This window comes from Hippocampus guttulatus, chromosome 13 (genome assembly GCF_054856545.1).
Source record: "Hippocampus guttulatus isolate MCC_2025c chromosome 13, RoL_Hgut_1.0, whole genome shotgun sequence".
NCBI lineage: Eukaryota > Metazoa > Chordata > Actinopteri > Syngnathiformes > Syngnathidae > Hippocampus > Hippocampus guttulatus.
The window spans coordinates 1,983,637-2,010,495 of record NC_141273.1 but is presented as its reverse complement, the minus strand read 5'-3'; the positions used below and the strand labels follow the sequence as shown (position 1 = coordinate 2,010,495).

The window sequence follows — 26,859 nt, the reverse complement described above, 5'->3', positions numbered from 1 at the left end:
AGCAGGGCAAAGTCTAAAAATGTGAAACATTTTCACCCCATGTCATATTAAAACTGTACTCACACGAGATTTGTCCCGGATATTTAATCGTTAATTTATATTTGTTTTTTAGTAGAATCGAACCCATGACAACGAAACAAACACACCTGGGATGTAATTATAATTTCGTTACAACGTTAATGATTATCCTGTGCGAAGATTGAATCGTGGTTTGCGTAGATCTAATCGCGGCTCGTTTTCTCCAAAAAGCGTCTGTTTTCGCCTGACGTATTCCCATTGAAACATCAAGAATGACTTTTTCACAGGGCTCTATTATGAGTACAAGCCTGTTTTTTGTGCTTTGGCCACAATTGAGCGGTGGATTACTGTCTGACTTCAAGATCTGTGGAGATTCACAGTGCGAAAGTAAGTTGGACAGTAGGCCGAACTAACGTTTTAAATGTCATACTGTATACTAAATAAAAAAAATGCACAATTTTGTTTTATTTTAAAGGCTCCCTATGGCTTTCTTAAGTGTGTGTGTGTGTGTGTGTGTGTGCGCGTGTGTAAGTGTGAGCGAGAGAGTTTTGTAAAAAAAAAAAATGTATGATTTCATTTGTCTGTACTTTGTGTTTAGGTCTAATGAGCAGGGTACAGGCAGTCAGGGATCACCATGGAGAGGATTGTCGTTTCCTGAGCTTCCGGAAAGGAGAAACCATTTTTGTGTACCACAAACTGACTGGAAAGAGGAGCCATCTTTGGGCAGGCAGTGTACGTTTGACTATCATGTATATCATCACCTGTATGATAAGGAATAATATTTCAAAATAAGAATGGTGATGCAAAGTTGGTTTAATATGAGATATATGCAGGTAAGATATGAGACGACAGTGCAGTCACGACATTATGACTTTCTGTGGGTTCCGTGGCAGTGTGTTCCCCAAAATCTTTTCAGAAACTGTACGAATCTATAAAATGATGAGTTGTAAAGTATTCAATTCTAATAACAGTCAAAGTTGAAGAGTCATGACAGATTGGTTGCAAATCCAGCCATAATAATTTTCTACTCCAAAGCAACGTAAATTGAGGGTTCTCTAAAATCTACACCGAGTACAACCTAAAAAAACAGTGCTCCAACCACTATCACGACAAACAGTAAAATACTACAGCATAGTAGGTCAAAGTGTTCATCAAAAATGAGGCATCTTAAAGTACGTTTAATATTATTGTAAGCTATTGTAACATTATACACAGTTTGAACATTAAGCATGCCATTAAATATAAGAAAATAAAAAAACTACACCTAAAGATTCAATTACAATGTATTGCACATACATGCTTGTTTACGATGATACTAATGCAGAGTGTTATACCGGAGACAAATTCCTTGTGTGTTCTACATACCTGGCCAATAAAGATGATTCTGATTCTGATAAAAGTTGAAAAAAGTAACTAAATACATGTTTAAAAACAAAAAGTTCTAAAAGATTCCATGAAAATGCAGTGTTCAAAAAGTTAAATACATCCGAACTGTAAATGACCAGTACACACAGTTTGAACATTAACATGCGTTTAGATAGATTATAGGAAAATAAAAATGATATGGCCCTTCCTGTAATTTGGCAACTGGCGTATAATTCGACTGAATAGTGAAGCGTTTGCCCTGTGTTTTGGTCGCAAGGGCTACATGCATTAACTCAGGCATGTCCAGTTCTGGGCTGCTTGCTTTCTATCTCTCCTGTCTGCAACACCCCAATTCAAATGATCAGCTCACCAGCCAGCTCTGAAGCAGCATTAGAATGATTCTGATTATTTGAATCAGGTGCGTTGAAGCCGGGAGAGATGGAAAACAGGCACAAGAGCGGCCCTAGAGGACTGAGTTTGGACACCCCTCCATCATCTGATCAGAACTTCACCACTTTCATTCAAACTATGGCCTGGTCTCTTCCTCTCTCCTGGCTCCAAATAAATTCTAATTTGATGTACATGTGATTTTCAACATATCTCACAGATACTTTATGATGAATAAAAATGTTGGACGACGTTTTCCCTTGCCCGGGTGGACAAGGGAAAAAAATCACAGAGGCCGCCCTTGTGCTCTGATTTCTAATTCAAGCTGGATAATTGAACCACTTTATTCTGATTTCAGATGAACAAACAGTTTGGATATTTTCCAAAAGAAGCCGTAAAAGAGGAACAGACATATGCAACTAAGGAGATAGTCGTCGTCACACAGGTATATACTTTTATTAAGTTGTAATCATACATTTCGAACATTAGAAGTGTTAAGTATGAAATGTGCTCCTTTGCTATCTAAATTGCATATTCTCTTTTCATTCAGGAATCTGATTTTCTGTGTATCAATGAATTTGGCCATCTCATTGACTCCAGTCATTTGAACACTAATGACGATGATGATGATGATGATGATGACGACGACTCTGGTCTGAAGAACCCTGAGGAGCTTGAAACAAGCCAAACAAGAAATCACCATGACGATACAAATGCTGGAATGTCAAAAGATTCCGCTCCAGAATCTTTTAGCACATCAAGAGAAGAGATTGAAAATCGGGACAATGGTGCAGCTAAGACTAAACAGGAATCCCCTGAAACCGCTGTGGAACTGAAGGAAAAAGGTGGGTCCCCCACCTCTTCCTGGCTCAGTTCTTCAGTGGCAGGATGGTTCGGTGTCGGAAAAAAGGAGGAACCTGAAAATTCAGCTGAAGTACACAAGAAACGTTTGATGCCAGGAGAAGATTTGCTCCCATCTTCAGTGGCCGGATGGCTGGGGTTAAGAAGTGAAGGAAAATCAGATTCTGCCAAACACGATGAAAACCGAGGAAAGCAGGACAGAAAAACTATTGAGTCTTCGACCATGACTGGATGGCTTGGCTTTGGAGGCGATGTAAAACCAGACTCTTCTGCAGAAAAAGAGAATGATGATGAAAGCGAACTGGACGTGAAAACGGCAGCGGGAGAAAATTTCAGGAGCAGAAAGCTGCATCTTGAAATAGAAACACTTGCAGAACAAGAGAAGAAAATCAATGACATGGGGACATTGGGTTGGCTTGCAAATGGTCTGTCAACAACACTGGGGTTTGGCCTGGATGACCAGGACACCAGAGAGACAATACAAGTTAGTACAGAAGAAGTGGATGTGAAAGAGACGGCATCTTCTTGGTTTGATTTGGGGATCAGCAGCATTTTAGCCTTCAGAAAAAACAACAATGAAGGTGACAGAACTGAATCTCACACACAGTCTGACAACATTCTGCAAGGACATGTTGATTCTAATATTCAAGATACACCCGCTAACAACAAGGATAGTGAGGTAGACGACGCATCTCAGGTTGATCAAAACGCCAACCCTCCTCAAAACCAGAGAACGGACATCAATCTTGTTCCAAATGGTAAGGAAGGAAAAAACACATTTGACATTTTGGTACGTAAGAATGATGTCACCTCATTGCCTGTGCTCACTTACACGGAGTCGAGGTCAGTGGATCAGTCGGTGAGTGAAATTGATTCCGCAAAAGATAGCGATGAGGAGGCGAAGATACATGAGTTGAGAAATCGGGTTGGACAAGTGGTGGACAAATTTAACATATCATGTATAGATGGTGTCAGCGATGAGGAATGTAAACGTGAAAGGAGAGATAAAGACATCATTATGCCGGATGAGTATGCAGAGCAAAGTCAAGGGCAAGAAAGTGGGTCTTCTCCAGCATCTGAGACTGAAGTAAAAGAATCGGAGGAAGATGACAAAAAGGAGGAAGTCCACAACAAAGAGAAAAGTGAAGATACAGATGGGCAGAATAATGTAGAAGATAATCAGGAGGATGTGGAGGAGGTAGTAGAAAAGGAGGAATTTGAAGAGGAGAGTCAGGAAGAGTTTAAAGACATAGCGACACAAGAGCACTGGAATGCTACTGACAATAACACACAAGAAGAAAAACCTCTTGAATTTGGTTCAGACCACTTGAAAAAAAGAGATGCTGAAATGATACATGAAAATCTATCTGAAGAGGATAAACAAAAGCGTTCCGTTGACGGGAGCACACCTAGTCAAGATGCCAAAGATATGGACCACCCTTACCTCCAAGGGAGATTCGTATCTGTGATCAACTTTTTAAAAGAAAGTCGTTTTGGATCTTCTCTTACACCCCAAAAAGAAGAGAAAGAATCCAAAGAAGATGAGGAAGAGAAAAAGGACAATATTAAGACAGAACAGGAAGACTCTCCGCTGAGAGCGAAGCAGAAAGAGACTGTGGAGAGACAGGAGAAACACCCAGAGGAATCTCCATCCAGGGAGAAGCCTGCAACCTCGGAAAAGTTCCAAGTTAAGGTGCCCGAAGAGTTAATAGCCAAGGAGCGGTTACATCATAAGAAGCCGGGAGAATTAATAAAGAAAGATAAGCAGGATGATGCGGAGGAGTTAAAAGACACGAGGAAGGAAGGAGTTCATGAGTTAATGCAGAAGGAGAAAGTAGAGGACTTTGAAGATGAGAAGCAAGAGGAGATGAAAATGTTGGTGAAGAACCATGAAGCGGGTGATGAGTCAGTCGACAAAATAGAAGAGAAGAAGCAGAAACAGTTATTTGAGAAGAAGTTAGACGATCTGAAGTGGGGCATGTTCAGAGAGCGGGTCAATCCGATGACAATGGAGGAGCCTGATGACAATAAGCACGGAAAACTGAAGAATTTTATGCGGAAGAGAGAGGTAGAGGACTTTCAAGATGAGAAGCGGGAAGGGTTGGAAAGGGGGGAGAAAGGGGAGATGGTGGAGGCATTAGAGGAGAAGATGCCAGAAGAAGCCGAGTTAAAGGCAGAGAAAGGAGAAGAGTTTACAGACGGACAAAAGCAGCTCGCGGTGGAAAGGTTAGAGAAGACAAAGTATGACGTGAGTGGGGAGTCGAGAGAAGAGTTTGAAGGCGATAAGCAAGAAGAGTTTGAAGACAGGGAGCAGGAGGGGGTGGAAAAGTTCGAAGAAGAGAAACATAAAGTGGATGGCGAGTCAGTAGAAGGGTTAGAAGACAAGATACAAGAAGATTTAGAACATGAGGAGGAGGGGATAGCGTTTGATGAGGAGCTGGAGGAGGTGGCAAAGTTGGAGAAGTATGAAGAAGATGGCGCGTCAGTCGAAGAGTTAGAAGAGAAGGAGGATATGGAGACGGAAAAAGTGAAGGAGCAAGAAGAGGCAGGCGAGTTAGAGGAGTCGAATAAGTCGCGCCAGGACGATTTAAATGGAATACTTGAGAAAGAAGAAGTTGAAGAGAACAGAAAAGAAGGAGTAAGCAAGTGGAACTTTGTGGAGGACTCAGGAGAGGGAACCCAAGAGGAGTTAGCGCAGGTCGAAGAAGACGAAAAGCAAGAGTTTAATCGGGAGCTTAAGGTAAGTGAGGACATGCAGAAGGCTGGTGACTTTGTGGATAGCAAGAATGTTAACGAGGAAACGGAGAGTCTCGAATGTATGGGTGAGCTGTGTACTCAATTTGAACAAGATGAATTCATAAGAGAGAGAGAAAAACGCGGTTTTGACCATGGATCAAATCTTCATGCATCAACACTAACAGATGTTCTCTTAGCAGATAGAACACAAGAGGACCCCGAGGTCACTTTCGAGGACGTTGAGCATGATCTAATTGGTTTGTCCTTCCATCAGACAGATCAGTTTGATAAAAAAAGTGACGTTGCAATAGAAAGCGGAGGAGAATTTGACCATCTCAAAAAAGCCATTCTTCCATCAAGCCAAAAGCCGATCATGAAAATCAAAGAGTTGACAGAATCTCCCTCAGGGTTTGATGGAAAAACAAATGAGATGTCGAACCCACAACCCCTTCCAAGTCCTAAACGTGCGCTGGACTCCACAACAAATAGTGATAAAGACTTGCAAACAAACTTCCAGCCGCCATCTCCATCCCTGACACAGACTTCTCCTTCCACTTATCTGCCTCCAAACGCAGCAAAGCCCCAACAACCGAACCCCTTGTACAAAACCTACAAGACTCTCCAAGACCACACGAGCACACAGGAGACAAGTATTTTGACTGATCTGTTTGGAAAGAAGAACTTGAAAAAATTGGATGACATTCTCGGCCACGCGGACGTTTTCACGGAAGACGTCGATCGTGATGAATCAGTATTGATGGATATCGAAGCAATTCTGCACGACCACTGGGAAATACTGTTCCCTCCGAGCATGAGACTCTCGGACGCACCAGAAGAGGACAAAGAAAAGACCGGAACCAGAATTACAATTCAGAAACTAGAAATACTGCTGAAAAGAGCGAGAGTCATTTTCCACACCAGCAAATCAGACATCAATCGAGCAAACGCTCAAGGTACATTGCCTCAGAGATCATCTCGACTGTTAGAACTGCCACTTGGATCACATTCAGTTCCTTAATTTGGTTTGCTTTTAATTTGCCTTGTGCCGTGTGTTTCTGAAAACAGCTCAGCCGAGTTGCATTGGTGCATCTTGCTCTACAAGTAGCAAAGATAAAGAGACTATGGAGACAGTCGGTGTGATGGTGCAGGAACAGAATGATGGAGGCCCGGAGAAAAATCAGGAAGATGATAATGAAAGAGGAAGTGAAGAAATGTCCCCGGAGGAGAACGTTAAGATGTCTCACAGTCAGACCGCACCACCACAGTTACTGGAAGGTATGGCTGGAACCCCCTCCTGGCGGTCACACACAAACTACTGGGCAGTAAAGAAGTCAATTGATATGCTAGACCAGAGGTCACCAACCTTTTTGAAGATGAAAGCCACTTTTCCTGGGTACCGAGGGATGTCAAACTCATTTTAGTCGCGGGCCAATTTGGAGTTACGTCTTCCCTCCGAGGGCTGCTATGACAGTGAAACCGCAAAATTATTATTGGTACGCAACAAATTAATAGATTACTAATTTTGAAAGTCAGTTATAATCGTTTGTTCAATTATTGTTCAACTGAGTGGAAACAGAGTAACAACGTTATTTCAAAATCTCAACGTTATTTATTACACAAAACATTTCGGTGCAGATTTTAGCAAATTGGTTTGTATACATCAATTAAACAAAGCCTGACTGGTGGGGGGGGGGGGGGGGGGGACACTTTTACTTTAAGAGGAAGAAAACAAATCAAACACTCGTCAAGTTGTGTGTGTATAAATGTTCAAGGCTGAATAAATTCGGCTGAATTTGAGCATACAGTATTACATGCATATCGTGTACTGTAGAGTGCTGTAACAGCTGTAACAAAGACTGTTTGGGGACACTTTTGCTATAATAAGATAACTACAATAAAGATAACTAGAGTCAAATTAAACACTTGTGTGAACCCAAATGAAAAGATGCGAAAAATAGGACAAAGTGCAATCCTCCTCCTTAACCCCTTCATGTGCTCTTTGGTGCTTGATCAGGGCTAGTGTAAAGTGTGGAATGAGCGCATTAATGGGTAAAAATGATAACAAGCAGTAGCAGCGCACAGGGGGGCTGACTGCGTGCAGGCAGGTAGACGGACGGGATTTGGCACAGCGCAGAGGAGAACGCACCAGACGCACGTAGCGCTACGCTCGCTGTTCCGCAGGAGGTCCTGCGTGCCTCCCACCAACAACACGTAGCTGTCTTCAATATTTCCATCCATCCATTTTCCAAACCGCTTGATCCTCACTAGGGTGGCGGGGGGTGCTGGAGCCTATCCCAGCCGTCTTCGGGCAGTAGGCGGGGGACACCCTGAACCAGTTGCCAGCCAATCGCAGGGCACACAGAGACGAACAACCATCCACGCCCACACTCACACCTAGGGACAATTTAGAGCGTCCAATCAACCTGCCATGCATGTTTTTTGGAATGTGGGAGGAAACCGGAGTACCCGGAGAAAACCCACGCAGGACCGGGGAGAACATGCAAACTCCACACAGGGAGGCCGGTGCTGGAATCGAACCCGGTACCTCTGCACTGTGAAGCCGACGTGCTAACCACTGGACTACCGGGCCGCCTCTTCAATATTTCCTTTCTCTTATTTAGTGATTATTGTTAAATTCGGTGTTTGTGTGTGTGACGGACACACATGGTACAATTAGGAAAAGACGTAACAAACCCCGTCCCGATACAACACGGGACGCAACACTTAATTCCCAAAGAACGATTCCGTATTTTGCAGGACGGTCGGGAGCCCGACGTGTTTAACCCTTGTCCCCGACTTAAATGAAATACAGTAGTCTAATCCAGTAGTTTTCTAGTATTAAATGCAGTCCATATTTAAATTGCTCTTGGGACCACACAAGATTCTCATGTATTTTTTTTTTTCCAGGGGTAACCGTGAAGAATCAGGATAGTATTCATCGAATTCAGAAACAGTCATCCTCTCAGACTCACGGAATGGACTTCGTCAAATGGCTTAAAATGAAGGTACGAGTTATTCGTGGATTCGGCCAGTTCCGTACCCTGGGCAGCATTCTCCCGGATTGCAGAAGAAGCTCGCGATTTTCTTGATCCACTCCGTAGGCTGTACTTCTTTAAGAAACGGATCTTCTAATTCTTAACTCCCTCCCAGTTTTATGTACTGTAGTTCCGTTTCGTTTGTCTCCGTCAACATTACTGACATTGTGGTTCAGTGACAACCTTGAAGCCAACATGCAAGCCACACTACTGTAAACTACTCTCGTAAATGTTTCTTAGCGATACTCTGAAATGGACGACTGGAAAACTGTTTCGGTAAATTGTTATTTTTCACTTAACGAATTTAGAGTTGAGCGCGTGAACTAGCGCTGATGGACAAGCATTTTTTACGGTCAGGTGAAGTTCAGGTGGAGCTTGCTATTTTGTGTAGGTACAACATCAGATCGATTTATCGCTCACCATATGGCACATATACCTTTTTTGGAGCTGACACCTGTTTCTGTTTCTGTCTTTTGGAAAGCGCTCGGATCTGCCAGTGTGGCATTTTACAATTGGTGACGTTGCGGGTGAGTCGTTTATTAAAGCAGGGTACGCAAATATTGTATAGAACCTGTACAAGTGAGTAAAGATTATTTTGATTGATTATTGTGTTATTGTAATTTTAGATTTTCCATATATATTTTATTCGTGAGTAAAGTCAGCGTGAAGCTGTTCCAAATGGGAGAATGTTTACACGTTTCGATTATCATCTCACCCTTGTAAAAGGTAGGTTGGTTTAGTCCATCGTTCCGTGCAGTGGATAGGATGTTACTTCCCAGCTTACCCGGCTAATTCGTAGGATCGTTTTTTTGTGGTTAATATTCCGAAGATATTAATCAAATGAGCAAAGTCAGGAATGTCGGCACACTCGTCAGGTGACGGTTTAGGAAGCGGAGACATGGACTATCAGTCGACTGTCGAGACTTATTACGGCGTCGCGGTGGAGAAAGTCAAAGATGTACGTTTTGTGGCAGCGTTCGTTAGCATTTGCTGTTAACGGTACACAGCTGACGAGTGGTTGTCATCGAGCATGCTGTTTTATTATATTTCAGTGTTGCATATTACAACCTTGACGACATGTTGCAGTCCAGTTTTCCGTGTACATTGTGTGGTTTAATCGTGCCTTTTGAAATGTTTGTGTAGAATTAAAAAAAAGACGTGGTTGCTAATAGTTAGCCTTTTGGTCAAATATATTGCTATGCACAGGTTAATCTCATGTAAACAAACATACAAACGACTGGTTTTTGTTTTATTAAGAATACTTAGTTGTTTAATGTTATATAATTGCTGTTTCGTAAACGTGTCAACTTCAGGTGAAGCGCAAGGAACAATTTTATTTAACTACTTCAGTGTATTTTTAACAGTGTAAACCTACAATGCACCGTAGACGTGTCATCTGAACTTAATTTAACCTTCTCTTAAGTGTTGAATGCAATGTCCAAATGTTAATTGATTCACTACTTTATGCACAACTTTGTGTTCTCTGCAGAGAAGCCGAATGGCCGAAATTCCCTACAGTTGTCTTTTTGTCTTTCATTTTTATTACCACTTATGTCCACTATTATGCCTTTCTGTGACTCGTCCAGGCTGCGTGTAGCAGTCTGCTCATGATCCAATCTCAGTAGCAACTTATATCTGACAATATCTATCTTTCAGCCTCAAACTGGCAAGGTACTGTTGGTGAATGTTTCGGTGGCGTTTTGGTCTAATTCGGTCAGGACTGTTGAAATAGGAATTGCACTTGAACCAGAAAACTTGATTCACAGGTCAAAAGCCTGTTTGTGAATTTTGCTGTCCAGGGCCTTGTTGGAGAACAGCGGGTTGTGCAAAAATGACTGAAACATGAAGCCGTTGGCCATGTGCATTCAAAGGTTTAGAAAAGGTCAACATGATTAGAAAAGGTCAACATGATTTCTTTCATAAAGTTCGAGTGCATTTTATGTTCATCATGTCACCCGAAGGTAGAATATCCCTAACTTTGTGAATCATGTATGTTTTCTCAATGCTAAGTATGGATATTCAGCAAATTTGTAAGATAAAGCTCTGCTCAAAAGACATGGTTGTACCCTTGCATTACAGGGATCTCTTCAGGCGGTATTTGACATAAGGAAGGTTACATGATGGTTAGAATGAACACTTTGCAAAATTATACTGAGAAATGTGTTTTGTTTTTTGTTTTGTTATTTTAAACCACTCATTCCAGGTTGTGTCATCACTGCCTTATGACATAAGGCCTGGGCCTGACCTCTATGGAATCCCATGGGAACTAATTATCATCTCCAGTCTGGTGGGGCTGGTGACGTTATTGTTCAGTTGCAGATGTTACAGCTCTGTGAGTATGCAGCACATCGACACACAAATAGATTGTTGTATTGTTGTGTTTAATGCTTTATCTATTATCAGTTAGGTTTACATTTGAAATACAATATTTGATTGGGTATTTTAATCATAAAACAATACTTGTAATGATAAATTCAGTCCTGTAATAATGTTTCCCTATTTTAACACAGGTCAAAAGCAGATTGTATCGACGTAAGTTTCCACTTCCTTGAATTGTTCTATGAGTGCCAGTGCTCTAATTTTGTGGACAGAAATATTAAATGAAAAAATACTGCTTGCAAAGGTACCCCGAATACTTAATGTTACCATTACCAGGTAAAGAGTGGCAGATGGCTGAACAGGTTGCACAACTGCTTGAAGAGAAGTGTGAAGTCCTAGAAACTCTCAGTAAATGTCAACAAGAGGTCTGTACTGTAGTTGCAATTTGATTATTCTTATTTTTTTTGTAATCCTTGGATTTTGTATTCATCGTACTCAACTTTAAAAGCAGTTCTTTCATTTGTCTTTTTGTGTTTTATTTTTAGTACGATGAGCTGGAGACCTCACGACGTGAAAGTGACACCTTAGCTCAAACCCATGAGATAGATCTGGAGGTAAGGCAGAGCTTATAAAAGGTGTAAAAGACCATCAACTGCAAATGTTTCTTGAAGCGGTCTGGTATCAATAAGTTGAAATGCATTCGTTGTTTGTAGCTTGTGCAGTTAACAACATTCTCGTATTAAAATTGTATGCAGTATGTGTGTACAGAAAATATTATATGGTCATTTTTATCACACAAACCACTTTGTTGCAATTTGATTATATTGCTTTACAAGCATTCATTTGAAATACTGGCCGTAAATGAGTTCTGGAAAGTATTTGCCACGTTTGTCATTAGTGTACAAATCTTTCCATTGATCTTTTTAGTCTTCTGCAAATCTCATTTGTGCTTTCTGGCTCATCCAGGTCAGAGCCCAACAGTTAGACCTCGCGAATACTCAACTAGAAGAAAGTCTACTAGAACTGAAGGATCAGTTGCATCAGCAGAGATTACACCGAGAAGAACAGGAACAAAAGGTACGATCGTACAATGCGTAAAGAACAGCTGATGAAGAACGAGGGTGGAGGAAGGTGAGGTTATTTGTGATGTTATTGTATTTAAATTCCTTCAAGGTCACACTCCTAGAGCAGAGCATGGAAACAATACAGGAGGAAACCAAAGAGCTCCAGTCACAAGAACAACAGGTGACTTTCCATCTTACAGCTCGTATAAAATATTCTTGTCAGCAACCTGATAACAAAACATTTTGAATATGACAAAATGTGTGCGGTCAAAAGTCAAATTGTTTGTCCTTGCAATTTTAAGCCTTTTCATCATCGGTCCCCTCCAAAAAAAATGGAAATGAAAAAGTTTCTTCACCAAGATGCAGTATTATTATTTCACACCACACTATCAAACGAGACATGCCAAAAGTCGATCAACATCTTTATACACTACAGTGGTATATTGACTTCCAAGTGCATAAACAATATTTCTGAGGGCTAGGAAGGATTACTGACATTTTCAGTTCGGAAAATTGATGAGATTTAGGGGTAAACTGAAGTATGACACTATCTCTCTCTCTCTCTCTCTCTCTCTTTTTATATCTCTTCAGATCTCTCGCTATCCCTCTATGTATCTGCATGTAGTTGTTTACAAGGCTGCCAGAAGAAATAGGCTTACCAGACATGTTTTTAAAAAAAAAAATGTCATTTCACTAAAACGTTATGAGATTGATCTTTGATTTTTCCAAGCAGAATTTTCCCAATAAGCAATGTTGAAAGTAGTTGCAATCGAACGTGTGTGCTCTATGTTGTGTTCTGCTTTCCGTCCTGCCTACAGCTTCAGGTTCCCGCCCCCGCTAATGTTCCTCCTGTTTTTTATACATCGCCACTCTGTCTTTTTCCCCTCCCGAGGCTCAAACAACCATTAAGGTGTACGATATGAACAGTGAGAGACTACAGCGGAATCAAGAAACAGCTGGAGAAGAAAACAGTCTGCTCAAGGAGAGCAACACACAGGTGAGACAAAATCTGTGCTTCTTAAGCTCTTCATTCGACGCCGATAGGCCTTGATAAGGTAAGGCAGACAGAGATATTTCCAGGCATCCCATTCCTGTTATGTCAGTGTTTCCCTTGCCATCTCAATTACTGGCGGTGCCTTTCTGTCTTTCTGTTGGTCAGTTTCCTCTCTGTCGGTCATTTATATTTTTCTGTCTGTCTCTTGTGCAGTTAAGCCAACAGGTGGAGGGATGGGCAGAGCGAGTGAGTGAGCTGGAGGAGGAGATGAGAAGGTATGAATTGGCCCACAGCGGAATGGTGCAGGATGTCGCCAACAAGGATGAACGCATAACGGTATGACTGCTTGGACGTGGCCAATACCTGACTTCATCTAAAGTCTTTGAACCAAGCACATTTGCTTTCAGTCCCTCACCGATCGGCTGCTGGGGATGAAAGCTTGGGATGCCGATCTAGAGGAAGATGGAGGTGACTCATCCAAGGGGGCCACAGGAAGAGCAGAGAGGAATGGAAAAGTAGCCGGAACCAAATCCGAAATCCATCTCCAGAAAGTCCAAAAGCTTATTTATGCTGCTAAGGTAAATAACCGATGAGACTGAAGCACATTTTGGCATTCTTGTAATTTTACAGAACACAAATACTTCATGAAGTACAACTTTCATGAATCTGTACTTGACTTTATTTATGTTTGTGGAACTTTTCACTTTTAAGCCACTACATTTCCTAAATAGCATACGTTATTCAGATACATTTCCCCGAACCATCTTTTTTTACTTCAAAATAAAATCCCCCGATTTGTTGATTTTATGCCTGAACTGCGAGCACCAAACGGAAGGAGTGTATCTGGTAGGGTTACTGGTCAAGCGAGTTCATGAAAATGAGACGCAGGTAACGTGGAAGTCTTTCTCTGGGCCCATGCACATCTCCTTGTCAGTTGCTCTTTCCAGAGTTTGACCTGCAGATGCCAGCGTGCAGTAAACAAAATAAATAAATACATCAATTAAAAGTAATAGAAATATTTTCTTTACAAAGAAAAACGTAATCACAAATCTAACCGCTCACTTTTTTTAATTAATTGTACTTGACTTCCAACACTTCAGTACATACTTTTAGTATACTTTACATACTGTATGTCAGTATAGTAAATGTCAAACACTTATATTTAAGTAATATTCTGCAATGTGGCTATCATTTCTATGGAAGTGATTTTCTGTAAATATACTCGTACTTCTACCGAAGTATCACTTTCCGTTACTCTATATCAGGGGTGGGCAAACATTTTGGCTCGGGGGCCGCATTGACTTTTAAAATTTGACAGAAGGGCCAGGTCAGCACGAGCTATGGTACATTAAAAAAAAACTGCATTTGTTGACAGTCCATATCAAACATCAACAGAACAAAAGCATGAAAGTACGGTATTAATATACTTTTTTTAAATGACAAAAGTGTTGTTGATGACCTCTTTTAGCCTGTGCATCGCTGCAGATGGGTTGCGATCAGACCAGTAGAAGTAGAGCGATACAGAGGTACTAGGTGGTCGAAAAGATTGCCCCGCCCCCCCCCCCCGTGTTCTGCAACTTCAAGTCAATGCGCCACCTGGCGGTGAAATGCCTGTCATTACAAGTCCAATTGAAATGAATGCAATCATTCACATCGAACCTTAATTGTGGGCCGGATTAAAAAGACCAACGGGCCGGATTCGGCCCGCGGGCCGTAGTTTGCCCACCACTGCTCTATATGCTGTCGGGTTGACTGCATCTTACTGCTGATGTCGCAGGGAGCCGTAATCAGGACAATTGATCGGAAGATATGTTTGACACTTAAGATTGACTAAATAACGAGTGAACCTTTCTGGATAACTCTAATGTGTCAGTATTTGTCTGTGTAGCTCAATGCAGACCTCAAATCAGTTGATGAAGACAAGGACAGAGTGTTTGCCAAACTCAACGATGAAGTAAAAGCTAAGGAGGACCTAGAAGGTGAGTTCTCATTTCAAAGATTTATTGTGCCCACCCCTACCCCGACAACTTACGCATTCGGACATTTAGCAATTTCTTGTTCTCAGCCAATTAGTTGTCGCTCTCGAAAACAGGGTTTGCCAAACCTTTTTTGAAACTGAGAGCTACTTCTTGGGTGTTGATTACAGCATTGGGGCAACCACTTTGATACACACTTCTGAAATAACTCATTTGCTAAAATTATTTTTAATATTATGTTGCTAACAGCATGTTAAAGATTTCTTCCAATAATTGTGAAACATTAACATCAATAGTCAACACTTTATTTCAATGAATCCCTGCCAGCGTTTACGTTTTCAAATGATCACCTCTACAGCATTCCTCGAAATTTTTTAGAACAGTCCCGTGGGCTGCTTATGTAGACCTTGGGGGCTCCGTGGTTCCCGCGGGCATCATATTGGGACATCATATTGTTGACCCCTGATGTTTATTTAAAAAGAAAAAAAAGTTACATAAAAACACGGACACGAAAAATGTTTATAGCTGCTTGGACTCTTAATTTTAGCCTGTACAAGCTTTTAAATATCGATGTAAATGTGTAGTTTAGAAGAAGAAAAAACTTTATTTGTCTCACAATGGAGAAATTCGCAGAGAATTTAGCATTGAACAAATCAAATGCACTCTTCGCGGAAAATGCCCTCATCCTATCTAAAAGCTTATTTGGGTGCTTACACCAAATCGGTGCCATTTGCGTCGTCCCCAGGCACTTAGATGAAAATAAATGTTTAGAAAGCGTCCTCCACGTTGATATGCATGAGGTTTAAAAGTTAACATTTGCTTAGCGTAAATGCCATGGCTATAGTTCCTGTATTTCATCCAAATTTTAATGCTAAAAACCCACAAAGATTTTGAGGGCAAAAACAATGTGCCCCCCCCCCCCAAAAAAAAGATGCACACTCGTTTTTTTTTCCCAATACGTTACCGAGTCCCGATCCATACTTGGGCATCGGCAGGTAATTAAAACCAAATGGGCAAATGACATCTCGCTTCTGTTTGAACTCGAACGTAATTTTCATGTGATGGACTAAAACTAGACAAAATAGCAAATCACGGGAATCAAAACATGATGTCAATATTTTCAACCATTTGGCATGCTTCCATTTTAATATTTACCTTTTCATCCTGCTGCAGAACAAAGCAGTCAGTGTGCAGTTCAATGGCCTGAACTCATGTTTAATTTGTTGGAGGGAATTTGTGGTTCAAATTCTCCTGTTAGGTTTCTGATTTAGCAATTTTGCAGAAACAGAGACAGGGGGTAGTGTCATGAGTTTTGGAATTGATTTGGGGCTTCAAGTCACAGCAGGACGGAACACTGAAATGTCTGGTGAGACAATGAGGCTATCGTGTACTTCTCGTCCTGAATTTCCACTGCATGTGCATTTTCTTGTAGTGAGCATTAAGGAGTTGGAGAATGAGCGATTGTCCATGCAAGCCGACACTGAGCACTACAATGAACAGGTAGTTCAACTCAACCCAAACGTGTCTGCTATTGTCAAATTCTGTTTTAATTTGCCTCGCTTTAATACCGCTCAGGTTCAGCGACTGCAACAGAAACTCCAGATTATGACTGAAATGTACCAAGAAAATGAGCTCAAACTACACAGGTAGTGACGCTTCAGTTTATTTGTTGAAGAGTGTATTTTTTTTTTTCATTGACCTTTTCTATTTTGTGCAGGTTGCTGACAGTGGAGGAAAAGGAGCGTCTGCAGAAAGAAGACAAATTGAATAAAGCTGATAAAAACATTGCTTTGGCAATGGAAGAACTCAACAACTACAAGTAGGTAGTCCTGCGAAGTCTATTTGAAATGTAGTCAAATGTCTGGACGTTCAACACAGCTGTCTCTCTTCAGGCTTCGGGCCGGGGAGATGGAGGAGGAGCTGGAGAAAACCAAGCAGTCGTATCAGACCCAGATATCAGCCCACGAGAAGAAGGCTCACAACAATTGGGTTTGTATTCCAGAATCTGCCAAACCATGGTGCATTTTTAACCTTTTGTCAACTACCTGTTGCTCTTGGCGTGGCTGTGATTATTTACCACGAATGGAGGTCAAATGCCGTATTTTCCACACTAAAAGGCGCACTGGATTATGAGGCGCACCTTCAATGAATGGCCTATTTTGTAACTTTTTTCATATATTGGACATTGTCAATCGATTGAGAATTATAAGACGCAATCTACAATGCATCCACTAGACGGAGCTACGCTCAAGGAAACGCCAACAGAGCACGACGCTACACTAAACCTTGATTTATATAGCGACGATCAGATGTCAGGAAAACGTACTTAATAAAGCAGCGACACAGTTCACTGAACCAACAGCAAGTTATAACATTGACTCGTTAACGTTGAACTCGATTACCGCTGCTCTGTTTCCGTGTTCAACTGCGAAACCGATTGCCTTAAGTTTGAACTCTGCGTTGTAAGCATGTCTCTAGCAAGGAGCCATTTTGGGGTTGACATATTACCGTAATGACCATACACAAGGCGCATCGGATTTTAAGGCGCACTGTGAGCTTTGAAGAAAATGGAAGGCTTTTAGGTACGCCTTTTAGTGCGGAAAATACGGTATATTCTTGTATGCACCTTACCGTTGTCCTGTAGCCATAACTGATCCGCATTTACATGAGGAATTTCTCTGATGGACTTTTTTTTTTTTTTTTTTTTTGGTGCAGCTTGCAGCACGGGCAGCAGACAGAGAACTATCAGACATCAAGAGAGAAAACGCCCTCCTCAGGCAGAAGTACGCATCACCATTGAACCCACGCAAGCCACCTTCACCATCACCATCACCCGTTCCACCACACTCCCCCTCTCCTTTCTTGTTTTTCAAGTTTTTATAATGCACGTATCACATGGTAACGTTTTCCCTGTTAACTTGAATTGTGTATGTTTACAGGCTTACAGACACCCAGTTTAAGTTGGATGCCCTCGACAGAGAGCCATTCACCTTGGACAGCGTGGCCAGGCCTTTACCTTTCCGAGGTCAGCATAAACACCCTTACAAAGTAGAACTCGGTATTATGCACACTTTGACAAAATTGTTGGTGCCCCTCTGAAAATGAAAGACAAACGTAATGAAAACGAACCAATGAAAATCAGATGTTGCTTTTAAATTGTAGTTCAACAGAAATACAAAAAAATAAAAAATAAAAACTTGTCGAGCAAGTCTGGATCTAAATGATGGTATTGGTCCCATAATATTTTGTTGCATAACCTATAAAGGCAATCACTGCAATCAAACGATCTTTGTAAATTTTTGTGAGACTTCTGCACCTCTCGTCAGATATCAGCCCATTCTTCATGAGCAAAGTGCTGAAGTTGTCTCAGGCTTGAAGGGTGGCATGTTTTTGAGTTCCTTCCACAGCTGTTCAAAAGGATTTAGATCAGAGCTTATAGCAGGCCTCTTCAGAATGGTTCAGTGTTTTGCCCTTAACCATCCTTGGTTGTTTGTAGCTGTGTGTTTTGGTTCCATTATCCTTTTGCGGCTGAGACCAAGCTTTCTCACACTGGGCAGCACATTTCTGCGTCCAATATGTCAGTATTGAGATTTCGTTATACCGCGCACAGATTCAAGACGCCCTGTGTCGGATGAAGCAAAGCAGCCCGAGAACATAACAGACCCTCCTCCATGTTTCACAGTAGGAACAGTGGTGTGTTCTGGGTGTGCGGCATTTTTGGATTTTTTTTTAATCATACAAAGAAGTTTGTGTGTCTTGCCTGTCCATAGAACATTCTCCCAAAAGCTTTGTGGCTTGTTCACATCAGTTTGGCAAATTCATGTCTCACATTTTTTAAACGATTGATTTTGAAACCGCCGTGTCCTCAATGTCTCCCTCGTCAAAGCGTGCGATGCTAGGCGTGGCGCGCGTGACCTGAGAACAGGCTTTTTTTTTTTTAGCCATACAAGATTGAAGTGTAATTGCATATTGACAACAGACGGTGGAAGTGTCACTGTCATTTATTTATTGACACAATACGATACGCCTTTATGGGTGGTCCGGTTGTTGACTGGTTAGCACGTCGGCCTCACAGTCCAGAGATGCAGGGTTTGATTCCGGCTCATTTTTATCCATACCCGCTTGAACCACATTTCAAAAGCAATGTCTGATTTTCATGAGTTAGTTTTTGTGAAAAAAAAAAAAACAACAACTGTATTTGTCAGTCCCATGTTTATTTCTGTGACCACTGTGGGATTGTCTTTCATTGCTCGAGGTGCACCAACAATATTGTCCGCCTGTAAATCCTCGGCCAAGATGTCCTGGGTGTTTAACTCAGGTTTAGCTGTTCTACTCTTCCAGCTGAAAGATTGCCTTTTGGTCCTTCTCCTCTGGGTCGGCCTGCGTCTGAAAACCGAGCTTTACTCTCGCCTCCCACACTTCTTGAAGGACCTTTAAATAGACTGTCACCTAGAGGTAGGTGTCCCCAAATACACTGAAAATATGGCCACTTAAACTACATAACAACACCCCATACAAGCGCTGTAGCGAGTACTCTGCCTTTACAAGCATAATTGTTTACTTTTGAGCCAGAGTCAGAGAGGTATTCATTCAACAAAACATTTGTTGTGGTTGAAATTTGCAATAGTGTGAAGCAGCTGCATTATGCTGAAAGCTATGACTATAAATGTTGTTGGTTTTTTTTTTTTTCGTTTTACTCGTGCCTCGACTCGACACAGCTCTCATGACGCAATACGGTTGTACACCACTGCAAACTGTGATTATCCATTTCCATAATCAACAGATACTTTAAAACCTCTCTGGCAATGTCAATCAAACTTAGCAAATCTTCACTCACTCCCACATTCACAAATGCCATTCATCTGACCACTATTATTGTATATTACTGGGCTAGCTTTAAATGGATTCTAGGCACAATGCTGTGAGGTCGTATCCACTGCATTTAATACAATTCACACTTCTCCAGCTTTGTGCAATATGACAGTCGTGTATTCATTCATAGTCTTGAGTAAACAGCAGAATACTCATCTTTAAAAAGAGATGACCCCCACCCCGACTCGCTCCTCCAAAGAGCAACAGTCACAATAGCATGAATATTGTTGGATTTCAATGTCCACATTGTCATCCAAATCCAAAAGCAGTTTTAGCAACCAAGTATTTCTCGGCAATGTTGAAGTCCCAGAACCCCTGTATTCCTTGACAGGAACTGCATAAAAAAAAAGGATGAATCAGTTTGTCGAATGATAGCAAAACGATACCTAATAATTGCCTTTACATTTGGATTCCAAAGATTTTATGGTGCTGATGACACCATTTTTCTCTACTGTGCAGTGGCAAATTAAAACAAAATCGACAACGTGGACAGTCGTGATCAAGTAGTGAAGATTGTGACCTGCTGCCGGGGAGATCCCAGTTCAAGACCCGATGCCCCCGGACACACGGCCGAGGTGTCCTTGGGCAAGACAGAGATATTTGTCGAAATTCTTTGCCCAATTGAAGCGTATTACCGTGACGTACGTGAGAAGAGTCGATGCGCAATGTGGCGTGCAATTCACATTAGCTCTGACGGCAACAAACTGCCTTCTTGATCAATGCACGAGGTGCTAATCACACTAATGTTGTCAGGCTGCTGGTGACATCGCTGGCTCAGTCCAGGGCCGTAGCTAGTTGGGGCCCCAAGGCAAGCACAATCACCCCTCAATATACAGTTGGCCCGCCTTTACTTTCGTTCAATTTTGACTAAAGGGGATTTATGTCATTTCACCCAATTTGTCCTGCTTTTTAAAATTTATCCGATAGCTTCAGCTCCTAATATTCACTGCCAAAGATTTTGAATATTGTTCTTGCTAAAAAGTGGAAATTTGTGAAGAAAGTCCTGAAAATCCTACTGGAGGATCATCATCTAAAAAGTGGATCATTCATGATATGAACACGAATTAATATTTAGTTGTTTCATCATCCCAACCAATTGTAAACACACATCATGGCGATAAAATCATTTTGATTCGATGAAATAATATACATTGAAATCAGCTTATGATTATGGATTAATAGTTTTGATTACAGAGTGATAATTATGTTGTGTAATTGAGCAGTATGAAAAATTCTTACATACAAGCTCATACATAGATAAAATACAAGTGTGTGTATAGGCAATAACTGCCCCACAGCGATGTTCCTGACAGAATGTTTTTTTTCCAAGCCTGCGTGGGTTTTCTCCGGGTACTCCGGTTTCCTCCCACATTCCAAAAACATGCATGGCAGGCTGATTGAACGCTCTAAATTGTCCCTAGGTGTGAATGTGGGCGTGGATGGTTGTTCGTCTGTGTGTGCCCTGCGATTGGCTGGCAACCAATTCGGGGTGTCCCCCGCCTACTGCCCGATGACAGCTGGGATAGGCTCCAGCACCCCCCGCGACCCTAGTGAGGATCAAGCGGTTCGGAAAATGGATGGATGGATGGAAAAGAGCAAGCCATGTTTTAGCAATGCAGGAGGTTATGTGCAAAGAGCCGATGGGATGTTGTCATACATACAGACATCAAACGAAGATTTCTTGCGGCCATTTGTCACACCAAGTTTTTGAGAATTTAACAAATGGATGCTTTGCGGTCGTTACATGTATGCTTCAAGTTTGATCAGATGCTGAAGCTGGAAGCACGCTACATTTGCAAGGATTTTTTCATGGAACCGATTATTCCTTATTTTGGCTGAATTGCTTAAAACTCTGTTTTAAGATTTCCCCCCCCCCCCCCCCCCCAGCTGATTCTCCTTCCTTCCACTCAACATGCAATTGTGTCCGCTGTCCTCACGGCGACCTTGTGCCATGTTTTGCCATGGCTGTTTCTCCAGGAACTCGTGGTCCAGTCGAGCCGCCTGGTGCCCATGGGGAGCTCGAGCAGAGCGGAGGCGCGCACTCGGACAGCGGCTCCATCTCTCCTTCGTGGGAAAGAGATCGCAGGGGACCCCCAGTGGGAGCCCCCGGGCCGTTTCCCCCTCAAGGTGTGTTTTAGAAAGGATCAGGACATTCTGGAATGTCGTGTAATCTCCCGATACGTCCTGATTTCCTTAATTCTCCATGAAAGCAGGCAAGTTGGTGCTTTAAGAAAAAAAAAAAAAAAGGAAAACTGTTCAACACTTGTGGAACTTGTATGCATTTTACCACACTTGTTTCTAGCCAACAAATGAAAATCAAGTGCAGACAGTGAAATGTTAAACCTTGATTCTGACTGGCTGAATCTGAACACTTGCGCATAAAATGTCATAAGATAACCTTTATTTGTCCCACACTGGGGAAATTTGCAGTCTACAGCAGTAAAATTGGGGAGGCGGGGGGGTAGAAAGAAAAAACAAAGTGTTGCATGCACAAAATAAATGTTTCAGAAAAAAACTGTACACAGTATAGAATGCAATATAAATATAAGATATACTGTAGATACAAGCATATATGCAACTGCATATATGAAGCATTAGGTAGGTGGCTGTGCTCTTTACAATGGTTTTCACGCATGTTTATTCAGCAGCCTGACAGCAGTCGGTAGGAAGGAGCGGCGGTACTGTATCTCTCCTTCTTGCAGCGCGGGTGTAACAGTCTCTGGCTGAAGGAGCTCCCCAGTGCTGTCAGGGCGGGCTGGAGGGGCGTGGGAGGGACTGTCCATCATAGCTTTTAGCTTAGCTAGCATCCTCCTGTTGCCTTTATTAACCTTATGATCAATTTCAAGTAGAAAATAGAAACATTACATCGGGCAATTTAGCGGCACCGGCACGGTGATCGACTGGTTAGCATGTTCAGAGGTGCAGGGTTCAAATCCATGTCCGGCCTTCCTGTGTGGAGTTTGCATGCTCTCCCCGTGCCTGTGTGAGTTTTCTCGGTACTCCGGTTTACTCCCACATTTTGAAAACATGCATGGCAGGCTGATTGAACACTCCAAATCGTCCCTAGGTGTGAGTGTGAGCGCGAATGATTGTTCGCCTGTGTATGCCCTGCGATTGGCTGGCAACCGGTTCAGGGTGTCCCCCGCCTACAGCCCAAAACCAGCTGGGATAAGCTCCAGCATGCCCCGCGACCCTTGTGAGGAGAAAGCGGATCAGAAAATGGATGGATGAATTTCGCGGCATGTCTTTAGTCGAAGTGATAACCTTTTGAGCCTTTATGAATTTCACAGATAGCATGGCAGCAGCATGTGTGTATAATGTTGTGTTGTATTCAGTGTCGAAAGTCTGTCGATGGTCTCCCTAAATGACTGACTTTGAAACATCCCATGATTAAAATCTCTTCTCGCTGTCTACTTCCATTTTGTTTGCTCTCCTTCAGGCTATATGTTCCCTGAACCAGGAGGTCCGATTTACAGGAGGCCTGGTCCTCCCCCAGGAGTGATGGCTCCCCTGCCACCTCCAGGTCCACCTTTTCCCCATCCGAGAGCTCTTCCTAATTCTGGGCCCCTGGGACCCATCCACTCTGCGGACACAACAGGTGACCACTCCTTTCATTTCGCTGTAAGCGGGCATCCTCCCCAGCGGATTCATGTTGTGCGCTTGTGTGTGCCTTTGTCGTTCCAGATGGCACAAACAGAGAAAACAGCCTCGGACCCGAGCACGATCATCAAGAGGTTTGTTTACTACTGTACTACATAGCAAAATTCCAAAGTGTGAATTCAATCTCTGCAAGCTTTGTGATGTTTGTCGTTTTTCCATCAGCCTAGTCCCAGTGATGGAAGGACTCCTCCTCTGAGAAGGGGGACGGCACCACCTTCCGGACCGCCAATGGGCCCCATAGATGGCCCATTTCCTCGAAGAGCACCCTTCGGACCGCCTGATTTCTTCCCTCCCAGAGGGCCTGGAGGACCTCCCATGATGCCAAGTGAGCAATCATCTTCCTCTTGGACTATCATTGTGAACAGAGTTTGCGAGGCTGACTCTCTCCACCTTTTTTTCCCTCTCTAGTGTGGGCTCCTCGGCCAGGGATGATGTTCCCTCCTCGGTACGCTCACGGCGGACCTCCGCCTCCTCCTCACCCGCTTTCATATGGGCCCCCGATGCGGCCCCCACCACCCGATGGCCTTCCGCCTCCCTCCGTGGGTCCTCCCATGTCCCAGCAGAACCTCCCCCCTGTGCCACGCAGCCAATCACAAGATGAGCCAACATCCGCTCCTTAAGGTGCTATTTGAACCACATCCGATTTTCACTCGGTCCTTCTTCAGGCAGCCGCCGCTGATGGAGAAGCGTCGTTCCTGGAGGAATTCCCAAAAATTCATTCATGAATGTCATTTGGGTGGACGAAATGATTAGGTACTTGAGATTTAGGGCGGTTCTGACAACGCTAGCTTTATTTCAGCATGTGTTTTTGTCACGTACTTTGACATTTGGAACATTACTGGATGATAGCCAATCCAGGATGCTTGCGGTAATGCTGCATTTCATCCATCCATTTTTTTTCCTGTTCATCCCGGTCAGGGTCTTGGGTGAGCTCCTGCCTCACCCAGCTGACTTTGGGCAAGAGGTTGGTAACACCCGAAACTGATTGCCAGCCAATCACGGGGCATTGAGACACACACACAAAAAAAAAAAAGCCGTCAGTCACATTCACATTGATTGAGTCCATCATGAACCTAATATAGTTGAAAACCCAGGCATGCACAGCTAGAATATGCAAACGCCACATCGAAAAGTTGGATGTGAAATTCAAGCCCAGAACTTTGATTGTGAGAAAGACGTGATCAACAAATGCTCCCCCATGCTGCTCTCTTCCACAATCATTGGCAGAAAATGAGCCATGGCTTGTTTTGCTTTTTTTAACCAAGTGCAAAATGTAGTAAATGGATGTGTTCCCGAGTAGTTCTTCCAGTGCCAGCCTATGAAATTCATTCTCCAGGCCAAAAGGAATCTATTAATATCAATATTGACTCAGCCTGTGTTTGTTTCATAGTAATGTGATGTAGACTGTCATGACTTCAGTTGTTTAAAATTCCAGTAAACCAAAAAATTCAGCCTTGTCATTTTACAGTTTGTATCCATACTGGATTATTTTGTGAATATTTATTAAATCTAAATTTATGTGAGCAGCTAAGGAAACAAACGTTTGTTGTGAAGTTTGTTCAAAAAGAAGAAGGGGGAAAACAATTAATTGAATAAATAAATACTGTAATGTTATTGGTGTCTCTATGGAATTTTGTTTCGCAGAACAGTTTAACAGATTTTATGAGAAATACTAGATTTAGCGCTTCAGGTGCATTTTGGGATCAACATCTGTCACATTTTACACTGAACTAGGGCGTGTGATCCGAATGGTATTTTACAAACCCCAATTCCAATAAAGTTGGGATGATGCGTAAAACCAAAAACATTTCGGTTAAACTTAACCGAAATGTAACTCAACACGCTCCAAAGACAAGATATTTAATGTTCAAAACAATCACTTTTTTTTTTTTTTTTTTTTTTGCAAGTATTCAGTTATTTTGAGTTTGACGCCTGCAACACAAAGCTTGAACGGGTGCGTGTTTACACCGTCACCTTTCCTTTTAACAACACCCAATAAGCATTTGGGGTGTGTGGACACAAAATTGTTGAAGCTTTGAAGGTGAAATGCTTGATGTGCAACCACAGTTGCTCAATAGTCCCTGTTGTCGTATTTTGCGCGTCATAATGTGCCCCACATTTTCAAATGGAGACAGGTCTGGACTGCAGGCAGGCCAGTCTAGTACTTCAATTTTTTTTACTATGAAGCCACGCTGTTGTATCGCGTGCAGAATGTGGTTTGGCATCGTCTGGCTGAAGGAAGCCCAGACGTCCCGGAAAAAGATATTACTTTGGTGAGCCTCACATATGTTGTCCATTGGGGGGCAATCGATGGGAGTGGAGGGTTGGGAGGAAGACATCTTGTTTATTCCTTACCCGGTTGGAGGGTTTAAATCAGGGTAGATATACAAATGTATCGAAAAAGACGACACATCTTGGTCAAAAACCAAAGTCATTTGAGCAGGGGTCAAATGCCAGGTTTTTGTGATTGCACCAAGATAAATAATTGCAAAACGTTTTCCACCATTAATTGGATCAATCACCTGTAGGTATTCATTTGGGTAAAAAAAATAAATAAATTGGGGGGTGTCAAGAACCCCGCCTCCCCCCAAGAAACTGTTGTGCAAGCATGCACACACTCTTCTAACTGGTGACACGGCTGTGTTCAGAATGATTCAGTCACATCTAAACTCATGTTTGGTGGAGTCAGCACACGCCTACCACCATTTACGGTGCCTCTGGTTAACCCAGAATAAATTTCTGCTGTTGCATTAGTTTTTTACTAACATGTTTCCCTTATAGTAGAAGCCTGAAATTTTTTTGCTAACCCTGACTGCTATTTGGAACTGTTTCGAATTCCCTCCACCTTGTCTAAGGCCCCAGTTCCGAGCTGGACAAACAACCCCACAGCACGATGCTGCCACCACCGTGCTTCACTGTATGTGTGGTGTTTTTACTAGCATGGGGATGAGCATACTGTAGTCATGGTTGGTTCAAAATTTTCAACCTTTTGTTTCATCCAACCGTAACACATTGTCCCCACATGTGTTTGGGAGATGAACAAGTGAGTGTTTGAAAACCACAGCTCGGTTGGGTGCTTTTCTTTCTCAGGCTTCCATCTTGGCAGCCTGCCCCGTTGCCAATATATGAAGATGGCAGATAGTTATCACATATGTACCGACTACTGCCAGTACTTGCCAGAAATTCCTGCAAGCTCCCTTCGACGTCGCTGTCGGCCTCTTGGAAGCGTCCCTGAATAGTTTGCCTCTTGTTTTGGGGAACGTCAAGTTCTTGGTTTTGTCATTTTTGTGCCATTTTTTTTTTCCTCCACTTGGATGTCGCCACCGTGTTCCATGCTGTGTTGAATGCTTTTGTACCCTTCTCCAGACTGACTCCCTTTTAAACAAAACGATTCTCCTGATGCCGTGGAAGCTGTCCGTAGACCATGAATGCCATTTGGGGTTAATCAGATGCACTTTAATGGTGATTCCTATGTAACATGAGTTTGCTTCTCCTCTGTAAAATACTTCCGCTGTCAAAACTATCAAAAGGCTCCCAACTTAATGTTTATGCCAATTTACCGATTAATTATT

At 42.4% G+C, this 26,859-nt stretch overlaps 1 protein-coding gene across 2 annotated transcripts; it reads left to right on the top strand.

Annotated features, from left to right (window-relative positions):
- The first annotated feature begins 53 nt into the window (after nt 1-53).
- mia2 (MIA SH3 domain ER export factor 2) lies at nt 54-24,901 on the top strand. Of its 2 annotated transcripts, none has more exons than XM_086126973.1 (28): nt 54-405; nt 617-750; nt 2,129-2,215; nt 2,321-3,389; nt 6,433-6,642; nt 8,275-8,372; nt 10,606-10,734; nt 10,913-10,934; nt 11,058-11,146; nt 11,267-11,335; nt 11,688-11,798; nt 11,895-11,966; nt 12,678-12,782; nt 12,993-13,115; nt 13,187-13,357; nt 14,668-14,758; nt 16,188-16,255; nt 16,331-16,401; nt 16,473-16,574; nt 16,648-16,744; nt 17,471-17,538; nt 17,695-17,780; nt 19,097-19,210; nt 21,605-21,754; nt 23,067-23,225; nt 23,312-23,361; nt 23,450-23,612; nt 23,696-24,901. In XM_086126973.1, exons 1-28 carry the CDS (start codon nt 291-293, stop codon nt 23,905-23,907), a joined length of 4,035 nt encoding a protein of 1,344 aa, XP_085983099.1. In that variant the 5' UTR covers nt 54-290; the 3' UTR covers nt 23,908-24,901. The 2 variants fall into 2 exon arrangements, with proteins under 2 accessions (XP_085983099.1, XP_085983098.1); XM_086126972.1 differs by having other exon boundaries at nt 2,321-6,320.
- Nucleotides 24,902-26,859: the final 1,958 nt, after the last annotated feature.

Bases quoted from the DNA above. Each gene is read 5' to 3' on its own strand.
- mia2 (XM_086126972.1), top strand. From the start codon at position 291: ATGACTTTTTCACAGGGCTCTATTATGAGTACAAGCCTGTTTTTTGTG. The intron at 13,116-13,186 runs GTATGACTGCTT...ATTTGCTTTCAG, and splicing joins ACAAGGATGAACGCATAACG to TCCCTCACCGATCGGCTGCT. The intron at 14,759-16,187 runs GTGAGTTCTCAT...ATTTTCTTGTAG, and splicing joins AGCTAAGGAGGACCTAGAAG to TGAGCATTAAGGAGTTGGAG.